This window comes from Danio rerio, chromosome 21 (genome assembly GCF_049306965.1).
Source record: "Danio rerio strain Tuebingen ecotype United States chromosome 21, GRCz12tu, whole genome shotgun sequence".
In the NCBI taxonomy this organism is placed as follows: domain Eukaryota; kingdom Metazoa; phylum Chordata; class Actinopteri; order Cypriniformes; family Danionidae; genus Danio; species Danio rerio.
The window spans coordinates 26,310,040-26,327,520 of record NC_133196.1 but is presented as its reverse complement, the minus strand read 5'-3'; the positions used below and the strand labels follow the sequence as shown (position 1 = coordinate 26,327,520).

Below are 17,481 nucleotides of genomic sequence, written 5' to 3'. Positions count from 1 at the left end.
TGCTGGATTAAAATCTCACATGCTGGTGATAACAAGAGGGCAGTTGACAGTTGATTAGTGCCACTGACAGACTAACGACCCTACATTATGATCATTAGGGGCTGATTTTGGGCTTACAGCACAAGCACTCACAGTTACTATGGTTATAGTCCAAACCTTGTCTGACTAAACTGATGCTTTGAGTAGGGCTAATGAATGACTGGTAGGGGGTGTTGGTCACAAGCAGGCTGGAGTTGACAGGAGTCCATATGACCTACTTTCCATCCCCAATATCCCAAATCCAAAGTGCCACGGCCAGGCGTGTATGCCAAGCTTCCCATGAGCACAGAGGTGGGGCAGTGCCAGCCAACAGCTATGCAATTATTTGCTCAGCCCGGACCAGAATGAATGGGGATTGCTTTAGGTAGTTTATCTGGAAGGCACTTTTAAAGGTGCCCTTTATTGTACAGATGCCATGGTGAAATATTGGAGGAAATTAAACAGCTGAACACTTATTAAACAGGACGCACAGTAGATTACAGTACACAGAAAGAGGTCATTTGTAAATTAAAGAGCTAATTGTGGATGCAGTTTTTGGAAACATGACATTCATGGCACTGTAAACAAAACGGGTAAACACAGATACGGTTACAAATGTGATATGGACATGGGTAAATGGACACTGCATTTTCACTTTTGTAATTGTCACACACACACAGGCATGCACGCACACACTGAGACATGCACACTTAAAGGGAAAGCTCACCCAAAAATGTAAGTTTACTTACTGTTTACTCTGCCTCTTATATATATATATATATATATATATATATATATATATATATATATATATATATATATATATATATATATATATATATATATATATTTATATACAAAAAAAAGCTGAAAACCTGTAACCATTGACATCCATAGTGGGAAAAAAATTATAATATGGAAGTCAATGGATGCAGGTGTCCAGCTTTCTTCAGTATATCTTATTTTGTGTTCAACAGAATAAAGAAATTCCTAAAGGTTTGAAACAAAGAGATTAATTAGTAAACAATGACAGAATTTAATTTAAATTTTTGGTTCAATGTTGTATTACTAACATTCAACAATTTCTTATTTTATGCTGATGAGTGTTTGATGCATAAAATAATTAATGATCTTGCACCACCACCTCTCAAACAATGTTTGATTGTCTGCAAGGACAATATAAGACAGACTAGGTCATTGGTTGGAGGTGATTGTACAGTAAACTCAAAAGAACTGTTTTTAAACAATACATTTTTTAAAGAGCAGCAGAAAAATTGAATAAACTACAAGTGGATATCAGAGAGAGTACCACTTTTAATATTTTTGAAACTGTTCTTAAAGTTTGGCTTAAAGAAAATAAAATATGCAACCACTGATTTTATTTTATTTTATTGACTATGATGTATTGTACTGTAAGTGTATATTGTATTTTTGAAAAAAATATTGTTAAACTTGTTACAACTTCCTGCCCAGGGACTACAGATAAAAATTTGATTTAAAGCTAACTCTTGTCCCTGTATAAATAAATAAATAAATAAATATTCTTTTAAGGGTTTGTGATGATATTTTAAGTTTTTCCCCTAGGATGTATTTATATGAGAGACAAAAAATATAGAATTTTGAGAAAGAAAATAGTACAATTAAAAGTAACCATTGCATTTTAATAGATTTTGAAATATAATGTATTCTTTCTATGACAAAGTCTTATTCTGCACCATTTTTGCTACCTCAATTCAAATGCAATTCTGTCCTAAATAGGTCAAAGAAATATCAGAATCTTCAGTAATTGGTTACATGACCATAATTAGTCCAGGCTTGAAAGACACTGACATTTAAAAATGATCTCTGTGTTAAATCTTCTGTAAGACTCAATGGAGGTGTGAATTTGCATTACATAATTACAATTTTTGAAACTTTATATGCAATAATAATTCCAGAAGAAATTTATTTTACAGTTTTTTAAGAGATTCTTTTGTAACAATATATTTGTTTTTTATTCTCTACAGTGGCCGAGAGAGCTTAACTTCATTTTCTCACAACACTTGCAAAAAGGTCTGTTCTTTTTGCAAGTGCTGTGAGAAAAAGCTGCGTTTTTGTAAATTGTTTGCTTTGTGAGAAAATGCAGCACATTTTATTAATTTGTTTTCAGTGTGGGAAAATGCAGCGCATTTTTAAAATGTGTATGCTTTGTAAGGATTTGCAGCACGTGATCTTTTCTCAATTTGCTGGTGTTTTTTTGTAATTACAAATGTTTTCTTAAATTGCAGCACATTAAGTTCTCTCAGCCACCGCAATTACCCCATATTGCTGTATATATTGTATGTACAGCTATGAAAATAGACAGCCCTAAATTCGTAGTTTCTCTGCATTTGCAATTTGTAGTTACGTGTTCCAGTAAAATCATGTTTGTTTTATTCTGTAAACCTACTGATCACATTTCTTCCAGATGTAAATGTCTAATTTTAAATCATAAATAGAAAACAGGCATAAAAACAAAGAAAGATACCATTTTAACTTTTTAATAATCATGGAATGTTATAGAATAATGCGTGCAGAGAAGCATATAGTACTTAATTTGATTACCACTAGCATGAATTCAAGAGTTGGAAGAGTAGGATCAATAGTCCCCTCCCCATATACTGTATGGTGCAATTTGTCAATATGGCCCTAATATGGTGCTAACAAATGCATTAAACTCATCTTCTGCGTTAGTGTATCTTTTTTCTATAATTAGATCTTCCTTATTTGTTGGATAAGATTGATCAGACAAACACCATCATTTATTGCCATTTTACCCTACTGGATTCTTGTTTATTTAATCGTTTACAGCTTTTCCATGATTTTGTCTCATCATTGCTCAGATTCAACTCAATTGCATTCATAAGTGGACACAAAGGCTGTGAAAATAGCATCAGAGATTACATCTTTGCAGTTCAGAACACTAATTTGTTAGCTTAATTTACCATACAGAAAAAAAACTCCTAATGAGGAGATCTGTTTGTCTTTTTAATCCAGGAATCAATGATACTGACTGAATGAGTTGCTTCTGATCAATTGCAATTACTTTTACGGAAAACCACAGGGATGGGGAAGTAATTGTCACATCAGAATTGATACATAATTACCAACAACTTTTAAAGAGCGAGCAATATTATGTTGCTTTATTCACACAGAAGTGGATGATTTAAAACCATTTTTGCTCTGCTGTTCACACAAAAGATTACAAAAGCAGCCCGAAAAGAATTCATAACAAAATTCAAGCCTCTTTCTTTTTACAGACAGACTAAATTAGGTACAGACTAACAGGCTTAGCTATACTCACATGATGTTTCAAGCAGACATCAACATTTATGTAAAATCAGATTTTTCTCACTATAGTTACTGTTTGCCTCCATGATGTTTATCTGTTCTCTTTGTATTTCTTACAGAACAAAAGACTCTGGCCAAAGATGAAATGCATTCTTGTATTTGTCAAGTAAACAGTGGCTAACATTTGATGAAATGGCAGAAGGACCAAACAAGCCTTAAGCACAGAGAAAAGTGACAAACTATGGTGCAAAACATTGGCTTCTAATCTTCTAATGGAGTGGAAAAACACAAAAGTCCTATTTATTGTCCCCTGTGGGTACAAGTGAAAAGTTTAAAGCATTTCACTACTCTGAGCTACAGACTCGTGCCCTGGAGGACCTAATTTATGATGCATGCACATTTAATATGAGTGCTTATTATACAGAGTGGTCCTGACTTTCTGCTTAGCATTATATTTTTTAAAAAACTGTTCACCAAAAAAATTAAGGTTTATCTTCATTTAATTCCCCCTTATGTTGTTCTAACTTGTTTTATCTGTGAAACACAGAATAACAAGAGGTTTGTCACAAGCGGACAAAACACACACTCAAAACCTCTTTTTTTGTGTTCCACACTAGTCATGTTAGGTATAAAGTACATCCAGTCAGTTGTTATCTCAAGCCTCTCAGCCTGATAGGATTATCAGTTATTTAAATCTATTGGCCTTATTCAATGCGGAAGTGCGCTTGTTTTTGCGATTGTTTTGGAACTTCCGATTCAGTTGTCTATAGGAGAAATGACTAGGAATAATAAATGGCAGAAAATGGTCAAACTACTTGCTCTACAAACGTGTACAAAAGTGTTTACATGACTATACAGACAAAATATAATAATACAATAAGGAAATATCAGTTTGCAACATGAAGCAACAAAAGGAGCTGTTTTTAATGTCTAAAAATTAATGCAAGTGAATGAGACTAGAAGTCTTGAGCCAAAAAGTTTCATTTGGCTGCGCCCACTCACACACGAAGAATAAGGTGAATAAGGCTTAATTCTGCAAAAATAACTGCCTGGATATACTTCATTCTGCTTAGTACATGGCTACTTAAATTATCCATACATTATTAAGTCTTTAATTAATTGCTTAAAAGCTGACAGAAACGAAAATGTCCGAATAATAGAGTACACCAATACAGTGATTCTCAATCAGTAGGCCGCTATATAGCTTAATATTAACTCTCAATATCATATATTATAATTTTTAAATTTCATTATTAATATGCCATTTTAAAATGTCCAAAATAATGGACTTTCTCATGTTCTGTGATTGAAACTTGGCGCAAAAACAGCCTCATGATCGCATCTGTGACTAGCACTTGCACTGTAAAAAATGTTACCTAGATCTAACTTATAAAAAGTGAGGCAAGTGGTTGCATCGGACGTTTTAGGTTGATTCAACTTCCAGCCTTTTTTAAGTATTTTAAACACTAAAACATTGCTTAAAACAAATGCAATAAAATTAAGTTGAGCCAACTAATATTTCTAAAATTACTCAAATCAGATAAACTTACTTTTTTTGTTAAACTTAACTTACTTATACATTGCTATATGTTGACTGTACTTATTTTAATTAAGTATTATGAACTTAATTATCTAAATAAAATTAACCATGCATATTTGATTTAAAATTAATTCAATTAACTTATGGCTGTAACCTTAGAAAATAAATCTTCGTTTCTATATTGTAAGCACAATATACACTAGGAAAAACAGATAAACAGACTTTCCTGTCAATAACAATTAAATAAGAATAAGAAGATGGATTAAAGACCATAACATGTATTCAATATCAATCAATGTTCCTTTTAATAGTGACTACAAAATAGGCCATTAATGTGGCTACACGTACACAATACATAAATAAAAACATTATTAATACCAGATCCTATTGAGAAATCATCCAAGGCAACTCAGTGAGGAGATTTGCATATTTTGATGAAGATTTAGGATGCATAATGTCCAGCCCCACAAAGAGTCTCTGATATATCTCAAATGTATACAGTTTTGATGGATACTTGTCGAGGACATCGGTAAGTCCAAACAGGAGCCATCATGCATTTGACAGGTTTGGCAAACCTCTGACAGTCCTATGATAATCCAAATTGTGTTGGGCTGATGGCAAATTTTTCTTGTGGGCAGCTGCATGCACCTCTGATTCCTCACAACTCTATTGGTAGAGACAAAAAGAAACAGGAGTTTAGGTGGTTGATACCAAACAACATTAAATAGCTAAATACTGAATAGGAAATAACTACAAGTGAAGTTACAAAAGTGCAGTGAGAATGATGCATGGATGAAACACCTTAGTTTATCAGTTAAAAATTACCTTAGTAAGTTACCTTTAGTAAGTTTGGCAACTTATAAAGCATAAGAATGTGCATGCAATTTAGATAGTAAAACTGTTTGAAAATGGCTATATGAAAATTATAGAATACAAATTCTATAATTTAATCGTCATCTTCATTTTGCACCAAACTTTGCACGTCATAATACAAATTCTATTAAATAAATAAATAAATACATTGCCATTTTACAAATTACATTAAGGTTTACATTAATTTTTTGCTAAAGCTACATTTAATTGACTTTTTCTATAAATTTAATGTGACTGGCAAATGACAGTTCAGTGATTCAGTGTTATCAGTTAGCTTTATTGAAAGACTGACAGATAATAAGAAACTGCATTAGGATATTTTTTTTTTTACTGTTTTTACTGTTGCACACATAAAAAAAATCTTCAGATATCAAATGTAGGTTAATTCTATGGAGCCCACTATTTTTTGCAATTTTACCAATGTTTTACTTACCTGCAAATAATTATAGCTGTAATTGTATCTAATGTTTTTCTTACCTGGATGTGAAGTTTGAAGATCCACAGGTAACAAAATCACTTTGGTATCTAAAGACCAAGAACATGCATTTTAGAATGAGGTGCATACAGTTTAAATGGTTCTGTAAACATCAGTAAATGTAATTTAAGTTAAAATAAATTGTAAATCTGTAATTTATTCACTATGCAGCATTAAAAAAAACTTATGGAATAAATCTCTAAAACACAAACTTTAAGTTGTACTTTCTCTTACGTTAAACACAAACTACTTAACTGTTGCATATGTTTCTGCATTTAATATCCATCCTTAATGTGCTGCTATAACTTAGGTGAGCTAACTTTAGCTAAGTTAGCGCTAACAAACTGAACCCCCACAGCCCGACCGCCCACCAGTGACCTTGTCAATCGGTTCTGTAACGTTAGTTATACCTACTATTTGTTTTAAAACTACTTTCACTATTTTTCTCAATAATATCACTTTTAATCGTTAGCATAAACTAGCGTTGGTTAGCGTTAGCCAACTTAGCTTTCCATGTGAGAGCAGTCTAACTGTTAACATACCTAAGGCTACAGTACAATTTACAAAGCTAAAACCTCACCTGCCTAGCGAAGACAGCAGTTTTGCATGACTTTACAATTATCATTCGGCTACATTTGCAACTTACCGTGTTAATCAGATCCGCTGCTGGGAGCAGTTAATGTCGACCATTGCAGAAGCTGCGTCTGCCTGCTAAATCCCGGGCAATGAAAAAGGAGTCACGCCAAACTATTAAAATCACGTTTTATGAACACCTGCCCACATCGACAGCTGCTCTAATAAATTGTCTGTGTCAACTCACTTTTATAACATTTATTCTACACAATAACCACGTAAAAAAATCTACTCAAATAAATTGCATTAGTTTTATTCAAAATATACAGTTATATAAAAACTGATATATTTTAAGTAAAGAGGAAGCAAATTTTATTTTTTTGGTATAAAACAAATAAAATTAACTAGATTGCAATTATTTAAAGTAGATAGAACCAACTTTGTGAGTGTAGCACTTTTTACAGTGTGTAAGCCTGTTCATTCACAAATTATGCATGAAGTGAAAGTCAAAGTCTCTCTTTGTTTATATTTGTGTGAACTATTTCATATTTTTTTTATAAAAAAGACAACAAATTTATATATATATATATATATATATATATATATATATATATATATATATATATATATATATATATATATATATATATATATATATTGTTAAAGGTTTAAATGAGCATTTCATACAAACATTTTAGAGAAAATTTCAGACAGATGGACCTTCAAAAATTGATTGGAGAAAGAGGTGGACCCCGAAGTGAAAAAGGTTCAGAACCTCTGCACTAATACAGCTATTATTAAATTACAAAATAGCACCAAACAGTCAATAACTGCAGCATGACAGATAAGCATAAATATGGATGTGAATGTCATATTCACTTACGGAAAAGTGGTTACGATTTGAAGTGGTTTGTGACTGAACAATCAGGTATTCCAGAGAGCCACATAATAAAGGGTTTTAAGCAACATAGGCTCATTCTGAAAACATAGCCCTATTTAGGTTTTTGGAGATTGCCAATTAAGTAGACAGAGCTACATATGGCTCCATTTCGTCTTTAAAACGAACACTACGGGGCTGTATGACGCCGTGCTTGCATGACGGTGTTCCTTTTCTTGCTTACCAGCTGACCGATTACCTTTGTATAGATGGCTTTTCCGCTGTTAGTCCAATTAGCTCAATGCGTATGTTGGCGCACAAGAGATGCAGAAAGGAGGCGACAGGGTTCAAGTCAGGTTCAGAATGATACCAGAAAGCAGATAAGACAAAAGTCAAAAAATAAAATAAACAAGTAAATAACAGGGTGAGAATGTGGTAAAATCTGAAAATGTGGTAAAAATCAGGGGGCTTTTCTTTTTCTGGATTGCTTTTCAAAACACTGCGGTTGGATTTAGGGAAGTGGGGGATGGGTCAATAAGTGCTTTTTAAAATATTAATGGTTGGGTTTTGGGAAGGGGGGTGGAGGGATTGGTCAGTTGGTCAGTCAGTCATTCAGTCAGTCGAAAGCGGCTTCTGGTGGATTTACATGAGAACAGCAGGTGCGAATGGCACTCGTCAGAGAAATTTGAGATATGAAAAAACATACACAGCAGCCTCTGGCAAATTTGCGAAAACAAAAACTGCAAAAAAACTTAGCTCTCTTCAAAAGTGTGGTATGCAATCAGAATAAGCCTGGGTTGGTTTTAAGATATGAGGGAGAGTAAATGAGAAAGTAATTCTTTTCAATAAACTATTGCTTTAAGTTCACATGCTTTTAACTGAAAATAAACAATGGACCCAAATTGGGCCAAATTTGTATGCTACATATCAAATGACTCTTTTAGTAAATCATTTAAATTCAGCATTAGTAAATAGACAGGCAATGTATTTCATTTTTGAGCAATATGGACATTATATCTAAAATGTACCCTAATGAATCATCATCTAATCACATTGAAAGCTTGTGAATCAGAGCTGAACTAAATCTGAACATGTTGATCGATACTCAACCTTATTCACTTTATCTTGATAACTCCCCGTTATTGAACACATTCACTGGTGGCATAAAACAAATCAATTGCAATGTGTCGGCATAAGTCCAAGATGACTGGAACATTGGCCAGTGTAACATAAATATTGACTAAGTCTTGTTTCTGTATACACTCACAGACCACTTTATTAAGTGCACTTTGGTAGTTGGAGCCCCTTTTGCCTTCTCAATGCCCTAATTATTTGTGGCATAGATTTAACAAGGTGCTGCAAACACATTGGTCTACACTCAAATAATAGCATTCCATGGTTCCTGCAGATTTGTCAGCCAACATCCATGATGGTAATTAAGAAATTCTGTCTTTAATCCAGGATTTCATGTGTCTGAGTCAAATTCTGGCCCTACCATCCTACCATCATAATGTAACAGCAGAAATCAAGACTTATTAGACTAGGCAAATATTTTCCAATCTTTTATTAATTTTGGGAGACCATGTGAACTGTAGCCTCAGTTTTTTCAGCTCATCTTCTGCTGATGTAGCTCATCTGCTTCAATGTTGCACATGTTCAGAGAAGCTCTTCTGTGGGCCTCGGTTGTAACAAGTGGTTATTCTAGTTACCGTTACCTTTCTATTAGCTTGAACTAAATCCCAGAATATCAACAGTATCTAACTCAGACCAGCAAACCAAAAATCATGCTAATTTCATGGTCATTTCAGTCACTTAAATGACACTTTTTTGCATCTCATTCTCTGTGTATATGCATAAATGCACTGAGTTGCTTTAATATGATTAGCTGATATATTCACAATAACAAGCAGGTGTACTTTATAAAATGGCAGATGAGTGTAGTGTATCAGTACAATTTCAGCATTAAGTCAGCATTTCAGCATTCTGCATTTTTCTCACACTCTCATATACTTATGCAGAACATTAGGGTTAAAAATCAGAAACCAAGATCCTGCCCATATTCACATCTGAATGCGATAAATTCATTAAAAACAAACTCTGCTTATTACCAATCTACAACCTTTTCAATGAAATTCAAGCTAAAATTCACATAAAATTCAATGATATTCAATGAAATTCAAACTGAATTCAGGCTTAAGAAAATGTCTCTTCATTTTTAAATGTCTGTTCAGTTGAACAGTGCCCTACAGTGCCCTCACACGCTTATAGTGGCATTGATCTTGTATTATGGCTGTTTTAATTATGTGAATTTTGCGTTCAATCAGGCAGTCAAATATTAAGATTGGTTTTTATCCTTGTTATTATTCATTTTCTTACTACAAGATTTCTCAATTTCAAATATGCACCTGAAATTAACAAACATACATACTAATATAGTTATTCAGATTTTCTGTGTTGCCTGAATTTGAGAAAAAATATACTTAATTATAAAAACTAAAAAAGGTGACGCAGTGGCACAGTAGGTAGTGCTGTCGCCTCACCGCAAGAAGGTCTCTGGTTCGAGCCTCGACTGGGTCAGTTAACATTTCTGTGTGGAGTTTGCATGTTCTCCCTGCGTTCGTGTGGGTTTCCTCCGGGTACTCCGGTTTCCCCCATAGTCCAAATACATATGGTACAGGGGAATTGGGTAGGCTAAATTGTCCGTAGTGTATGAGTGTGAATTAGTGTGTGTGGATGTTTCCCAGAGATGGTTTGGGCTGGAAGGGCATCAGCTAAGTAGAAACGTGCTGGATATGTTGGCGGTTTGTTCCGCTGTGGCGACCCCGGATTAATAAGGGGACTAAGCCAACAAGAAAATGAATGAATGAATAAAAACTAAAAAACTATTTTTTGATTAGTCCAACTGGTTTTTTAAATGAATCGCTTATAGGGCACCTATGATGAAAATCATCTTTTGTAAGCTGTTTGGACAGAACTTTGTGTAGGTATAGTGTGCCCACAGTCATTTTGGAGTGAGAGAACCACAATAAGTTTTTTAAATTTCCTAACGTTAAAATATAATCCATATCTCTACTATTTAGAGGCTCACAGCAACTTGACATAGGAGAGCAGTCACCCCGCCCACCAAATTGATTGACAGCCACGTATTAACATGACAGGACATGCGCAAAGCAACTGTAATTAAAAGATCTGTTCAGCCCTCTGTGATCATCAATCATCATCAAATGTGATCAAGAATGAGTTTTACAAGTTTAAAACGTTTTTCAAACAGTGCATGTTTGTAATGAATTACAGCAATTTTACCATCTTTACTTTATCACCACAGCCGCATGTGAGTACAATTACAAAAGAAGTCGAAGTCGTGTATCCTGTCACATTTGCAGTGCAAAACAGTGGAAAGTTAACCTTGTGCGCTGTGTTTGTGTATCCACTTTGTGTGTGCGTGCTTGAACTTTGTAACGACATTGTGTGTGACTCATCATTGCAACTCCTCAACAAATACATCAAATAATAATCATTGGGATAGTTCTTACTGTATTATTTCTCACAAACGTTACGTGAGATCTGCTTTCTTCATGTCTGTCACTGTGCTGTTTATCTGAAAGACACATGGGAAGGATTAACATTAAAGGGTACAGGCACCAAAACACAGCTACATAGTGTTAAGAGCAGACAATTCCAATGTTTTAAGAGGTATAATAAACAATCTGATGGGTGTTTTGAGGTGAAACTTTGCAGACACATTCTGGAGACACAAAAGACTTACCTTAAATCTTGAAAAAGCGGTAAAATAGGTGCCCTTTAAAATTAAGCGGTACGAACAGTACTGAATCAGTTGTATTGTATGTGAGCAAAATTGACATTATGATGGAAAAATATGCTAATGAATAGGCTTCAAATAAAAAAAAATATATATAAGTTCATAAATCAGAATTAAACTAAAAATGTTTGATAATGAGCCCTGTATTTCCTTATAAACTCAGTTATTGAACATATTCACTCATGGAATAAAACATACATTTTGCATGCTGCTGGTATACTTCACTGTGTATTTAAGACGACTGCAACATTAGCCTGTTATATATTAAAAAAAACTGTACACTTGTGAACTTGTACCATTACATGCTTTCCTGAACATCATCCTGATGACGTATCTGAAGGTGAGATAAAGGGTACAGCTGAATATCCTTATCTGCCCCTCAGCTAGAAAACAGGCATGGAAATTAAGAGCATTTTCAGGCCTGTGTGTTATTTTTTTAGCACAGATTATAGTACAAAACCTTTTTTGTTTTACCATAGGGAAAACATCTTTTCATCTGTATTTTTTCAGAAGAAATACAAAGACATCTTTCTGTGAAATAATACAGCTGTACCTACAAATACCTACATATTTACTGCATGTTCAAGCAGGTTAATAACTTATATGGGTGAGTGGGTGGTATAAAACTTAGCAATAAAATACATTCTGAGACAGATACTGTACGTGCAAGGTTATAAGAATTCATAAAACCTTCCAAGAGTAGGGGAGTATTTCTTAAAGTTGCCTCTAAAGAGTGTGTGTCATTGAATGTGGGTTTACACACAGCGGTTAAGGACAGTACACTCATCGGCTAAATACAGTCTGAATGGAGGCATTTATGGAGGATTTTAAAAAGCTCTGTGATATTAATAATGTAATAAAATTAAGCCTGAATTTTGCATGGCTTAAAACTTTATCAAATCGTATCAGAACTTTTAAGAACTTTAACTGTAAACAAAGCATGCAGTTCTTAGCAATAAAGAAATGCACCTAGTTCTCTTGTATATATAATTGGGATGTTTTTTTTTCAGAGTTTAGGAGATGAGTAAAAAAGATGCTGGTTGAGAAATGTCAGACTAAGCTGTTTTGCCATAAACTCTTTGACGTGGATGGAACTTTTAAAGTCTATAAGCATTGGCAGAACACCAGTGTTTCCATTAAAGGTATTGCTCAAATGGACTGTATAGCAGATTCGAGCTCTAAAATTGGAAGAGAAATGCTGTACATGTGAGTTTGCAGCTGTCTGCAATTGGGCTGATTTGTGGATGTTTAAAACCCACCAATTTAGTAGAGAACACATCATGCATAAACAGTATGCTGTTGTACACTGTAATTATTTGACTATCAAATTGCCTCATAAACACTTTTCTTTGACTGAATACAAACTGTATCTCAATTTTAACAACAAATGACAGACGCATGAGTTAAATACTACAATAAGCTTTAAGGGACGATTCTGTAATTATACTCACCATCATGATCTTCCAAAATGGTACATGTCATAGTTTTCTGAAAAAAGTAAATAAAGGGAAAGTAAATAAGGATCAGCAAACATTTACATTAAGTCACTATTTTTGAATCTGAGCATTGATGTGAATACTTTTTTTCAGTACATAATGTCTGTTCTCAAATGTATTGCATTCAGAGATGTATTGCTCAGACATGACTTTCGTGGCATAATATGAATATAATAAATACATATATATATATATTTTATTATATAATTTATATTTTATTATATATTTTATATTTTAACTTTTTTATTTTATTTTATTTTATTTGTTTTGCTTTTCTTGATTTTGTAAATTTTTTTTGTGGTGTAAAAATGCCCTTAATTTGTTTTCATTAAAGAAAAAGTGTTGTGGTCTTGAAACAATTACCTTTTATTTATTGTCCCATATATTCTTTAGCTAAGAACAATAATTTCACTTTACAAGACCTCAATATGGGTGATTTGGTGGCTCAGTGGGTAGCACTGTTGCCTTACAGCAAGATGGTCGCTGGTTCGAGCCCCAGGTCAGTTGGCATGTTCTCCCTGTGTTTGCATGGGTGTCCTCCGGGTGCTCCGGTTTCCCCCACAGTCCAAAGACATTCGGTACAAGTGAACTAAAAAAGCTAAATTGGCCGTAGTGTATGTGTGTGTATGTAAGTGTGTATGGATGTTTTCCAGTGCTGGGTTGCAGTTGGAAGAGCAAAACATATGCTGGACAATTTGGCAGTTCATTCCGCTGTGGAAACCCCTGATTTTTTTTAGGACTAAGCCTAAAAAAAATGAATAAATATATATTAAGGAGGAGCCACTAGTAGCCTACTTACCGTTTCACGTGTACATAAAACAATACTTATTTTTGCTTTCTTATTTTTACATTTTGGATGGCCTCAGTTTGAATCAATTAACAGCAATCTGTTCTTTTTGAGTGAATTATCCCTTAAAGATATTATTTACCCTATATTTCAAATTGGAATATTGGTATACCAAAGTAATACCTAAAGTAGACCTAGTATTATGGTGTCAGGGGACGATAAACCCTTATGTTTGAGCAATTGCACTGTTATTACACTGATTCTGTCTTAACATTATGGTGCTCTAGTTACTTTGAATTAGTTTAGAACTGAAAATTTAGTTCAGCAATGATGTCACTAACAAGTGACATCATTACTACCGGAGAAATCACTGTCTTCAGTTTCGTGTGTCCATACCGCGCGCAGTGCAATCGATGGGATGAAATGCGAATGACGCATACAGGTTGAGGATTTCCTCCCCACACATGAACGCGTGACGTCCACTCCACTCCACCGCACCTTTAACTTTCCCAGCAGGCGAAGCCTCGTACCCGGGTATCCGACAGGCTGCTTACACGACTTCTCTTTTGCGCATGATACTGCGGTTCCGACGCCACTTCACGCTCCAACTCACCTTGAAACGCGGTGCTCTCGGCTTTTACATGGAGAGCGACGGAGAGGCGACCAATCTCCGCCCCGACGCCTCCATCACTGGCCAATGAAATTCAAGCGGGGGCGGAGCTAACAGCTAAATTGTCATGCTTGGTTTCACGCTGGCATTGCCATCGAGCCGCGTCTGGCTGCCGTGCGCTGGTGCAGGTGCTCTATTTCATCGAGAGAGGATGCGAAAGGAAAGAAGGGGAGGGAAAGAATGAAGGGAACCGTCGGAGAAAAGTATGCAGGGCATGAGTAAAAGGGTCTCAGCAGCTGACAGCGCGTCTAACGACCAGGGGCTCGGCTAAGAATGATTTATTGAAAGGGGCACTTTGAGATATGATGAGGTTTCTCTCTGGTTGGCAATAGTACTATGATTTGGTATGTGGCCACTTTGATAGCAAGTGTATTCAGCACCAGAGGAACAGCTGCTCAAGGTGAGTCGAAGTGCAATTTATTACATACAGCCTTAAGTTTGTTGTGGAATATTGCTGTGGATATTTTCCAGTCATTGATATTATTCCTGAGATTGTGTTTATTTTTCGGAATAATATTTAAATCTGGTAAAGTTGAATATTTTAAAGTGGACAACACTACAGTTCTAGCCATTTTTGAAGGGTTGCATTTTTTATTTTTATGCTTGAATAATGCTAAATCACTGGTTTGTGATATAATAGTTGAAAATCTAGTTTATATAAGTCACATGAGCTTGCAAAATTGGAAAATTTGAGCTGTTGCTGCCTATTTCATCCATATTAACCAATTGTTCTCCAAGCGTGTATATACTTCACATTAAGTATGTTTTATGACACTAAAGGGATTGATCTCCTCAAAACATGCATTTTACATCATTTGCAGACCCTCAAACATGTATGACTTTATTTGCTGAATACAAATTGAGATTTAGTATTCAGTTTCAATGCATATATTTGGTGTCTAAGTCTTTCTGTCATATAGGATTTTCCACCCCATGTCATGATATCAAGTAAATTGTGAACTGTACCTTTAAAGTCTATTCATATACATGAAAAACTTTAACTACACATCTTAAGGTGCTTTGACTGGGAATATGCATCGATGGTATGATGCACAGTAGTAGTATTATATCAGTCCATTTGGGTGCTTAATGATTGAATGACTTTTTGAATATATCTCTAAACCTTGCTCAGATGGCTTTAGCTCATTAAACCCGAGAACACTCTAAGATGGCTATCATAATTTCAATTCAGCTTCTTCTGTAAATCTGATCGACCTTCAGACTAGTTTAAAGTGGTGTCTTTATTTCAAATGTTGGGCTGATGGACTCACATAGCCCTGCAAATTCAATTTCATCCACTAGAGGGCTGCTTACTGATGATCATCCAGTCTTTGGTCACATTTTGAGAACTTTTCCCATTGCATGCCTGCACTGTGAATAATTACACATTTCCCAAATCACGACAGACATCACACCTGGCTTGAAAATCGTTGAGTATATGCCAATTCTGATTTCTATATTCAAAGAGCATAGCAAGATCATCCCACATCTCTGAACTTGAGCTGTGTCATCCCCTCTAGCTGACAGTGAGACGTCTTTCACCTTGGTGTTCTGACTGTGCACTTTGCTTCATCCGCTCAGTGTCTCCCTCCTGTGTGTCAGAGCCACGCTGCAGAATCTCAGCCCCAATGCAGCTCTTTCCCTGCCCTGGCCCTGCCGTCTCAAGCTGTCAGCTGGCAAACATGCCCACAATCACCGGGTACAAACCTGGACGTGTGCCAGATCTCTGCTTTGTAGTTCTGTCTAAACAGAGAACTCAGACGCAGCTGTCTGAGAGCCATGAGCTGATGCATTGCTTCAGGAAGGCCCATTGCTAACCGACCACTCTGAACTTGTTGAGACCTCCAGCCAATCACCTCAGGAACAGCACATCTTCCTTTGTGATTAGAGCATAAGCCCAACATCTGTCCTCTGTTAAGCTTGTTTTGCCAAATCGGCATGTCTGTACGAATGTCATTTTGGCAGTTGCTCAAATTGGCCTAAATATATCTAGACTATTACCAAGGGGGCTTATACAGTAACTTCTATAGAGCTATTGGATAGTGTTTCAATGACCTTAAAAGATTTGTGCCAATCACCTGAGCCCTAAAGGACAATATTATATTATATTATATTATATTATATTATATTATATTATATTATATTATATTATATTATATTATATTATATTATATTATATTATTCATTCATTTTCTTTTCGGCTTAGTCCCTTTATTAATCCAGGGACGCCACAACGGAATGAACCGCCAACTTATCCAGCAAGTTTTACACAGCGGATGCCCTTCTAGCTGCAACCCATCTCTGGGAAACATCCACACACACTCATTCACATTCATACACTACGCACAATTTAGCTTACCCAGTTCACCTGTACCGCATGTCTTTGTACTGTGGGGGAAACCGGAGCACCCAGAGGAAACCGACGCGAAAGCAGGGAGAACATGCAAACTCCACACAGAAACGCCAACTGACCCAGCCGAGGCTCGAACCAGCGACCTTCTTGCTGTGAGGCGACAGCACCACCTACTGCGCCACTGCGTCACCATATTATATTATATTATATTATATTATATTATATTATATTATATTATATTATATTATATTATATTATATTATATTATATTACAGTATATTATATTATGTTATATTATATTACAGTATTTTATTCATTTATTCATTAATTTTCTTTAATCTTTAATCTCATTAATCTTTCTTTTTTTTATTAATTTCTCGCAAAAAAATGTTTACTAAAATGTAGAAAATAATTAAAATAATTTAATATATGACACAAATATTATTATATTATAAATGGTAATTTATTTTGTAGCAATGGAAGTTTTTTAACAGTAGTTTATAAATGTGTTTATTATTATTATTATTATTATTATTATTATTATTATTATTATTATTATTACAACCTTTATTTTACCAGAAAGATACATTGAGATTAAAAATCTTTTTATAAGAGCGTCCTGGCCAAGATTAGGCAGTACATGTCACATGGGTCAAACATACAACAAACAAAAAACAATTAACAGCTAAC

General features: G+C 34.8%; 2 protein-coding genes across 31 annotated transcripts in view; one reads left to right on the top strand and one right to left on the bottom strand.

The window, feature by feature from the left end:
* jam3b (junctional adhesion molecule 3b) overlaps window positions 1-14,379 on the bottom strand; it is a 179,699-nt gene extending 165,320 nt beyond the window's left edge. The window contains exons 1-3 of one of the 2 annotated variants that reach the window (XM_073934885.1): window positions 14,165-14,379; window positions 12,937-12,973; window positions 11,199-11,263 (exon numbers count right to left, since the gene is read on the bottom strand). The gene's annotated coding sequence lies outside the window, so the exon portion shown is untranslated. The remainder of the gene's footprint in view (window positions 1-11,198; window positions 11,264-12,936; window positions 12,974-14,164) is intronic. The other variant, XM_073934886.1, reaches the window with a different exon arrangement.
* A 146-nt stretch (window positions 14,380-14,525) lies between these two features.
* Window positions 14,526-17,481, top strand: part of igsf9bb (immunoglobulin superfamily, member 9Bb) — a 176,272-nt gene continuing 173,316 nt past the window's right edge. For all 29 annotated transcript variants that reach the window (XR_012396799.1, XR_012396798.1, XR_012396797.1 and 26 more), the window contains exon 1: window positions 14,526-14,838. Coding sequence is in view for 24 of the 29 variants with exons in the window: in XM_073935367.1 (XP_073791468.1) it covers window positions 14,775-14,838 (64 nt within the window). In the remaining 5 variants the exon portion in view is untranslated. The remainder of the gene's footprint in view (window positions 14,839-17,481) is intronic.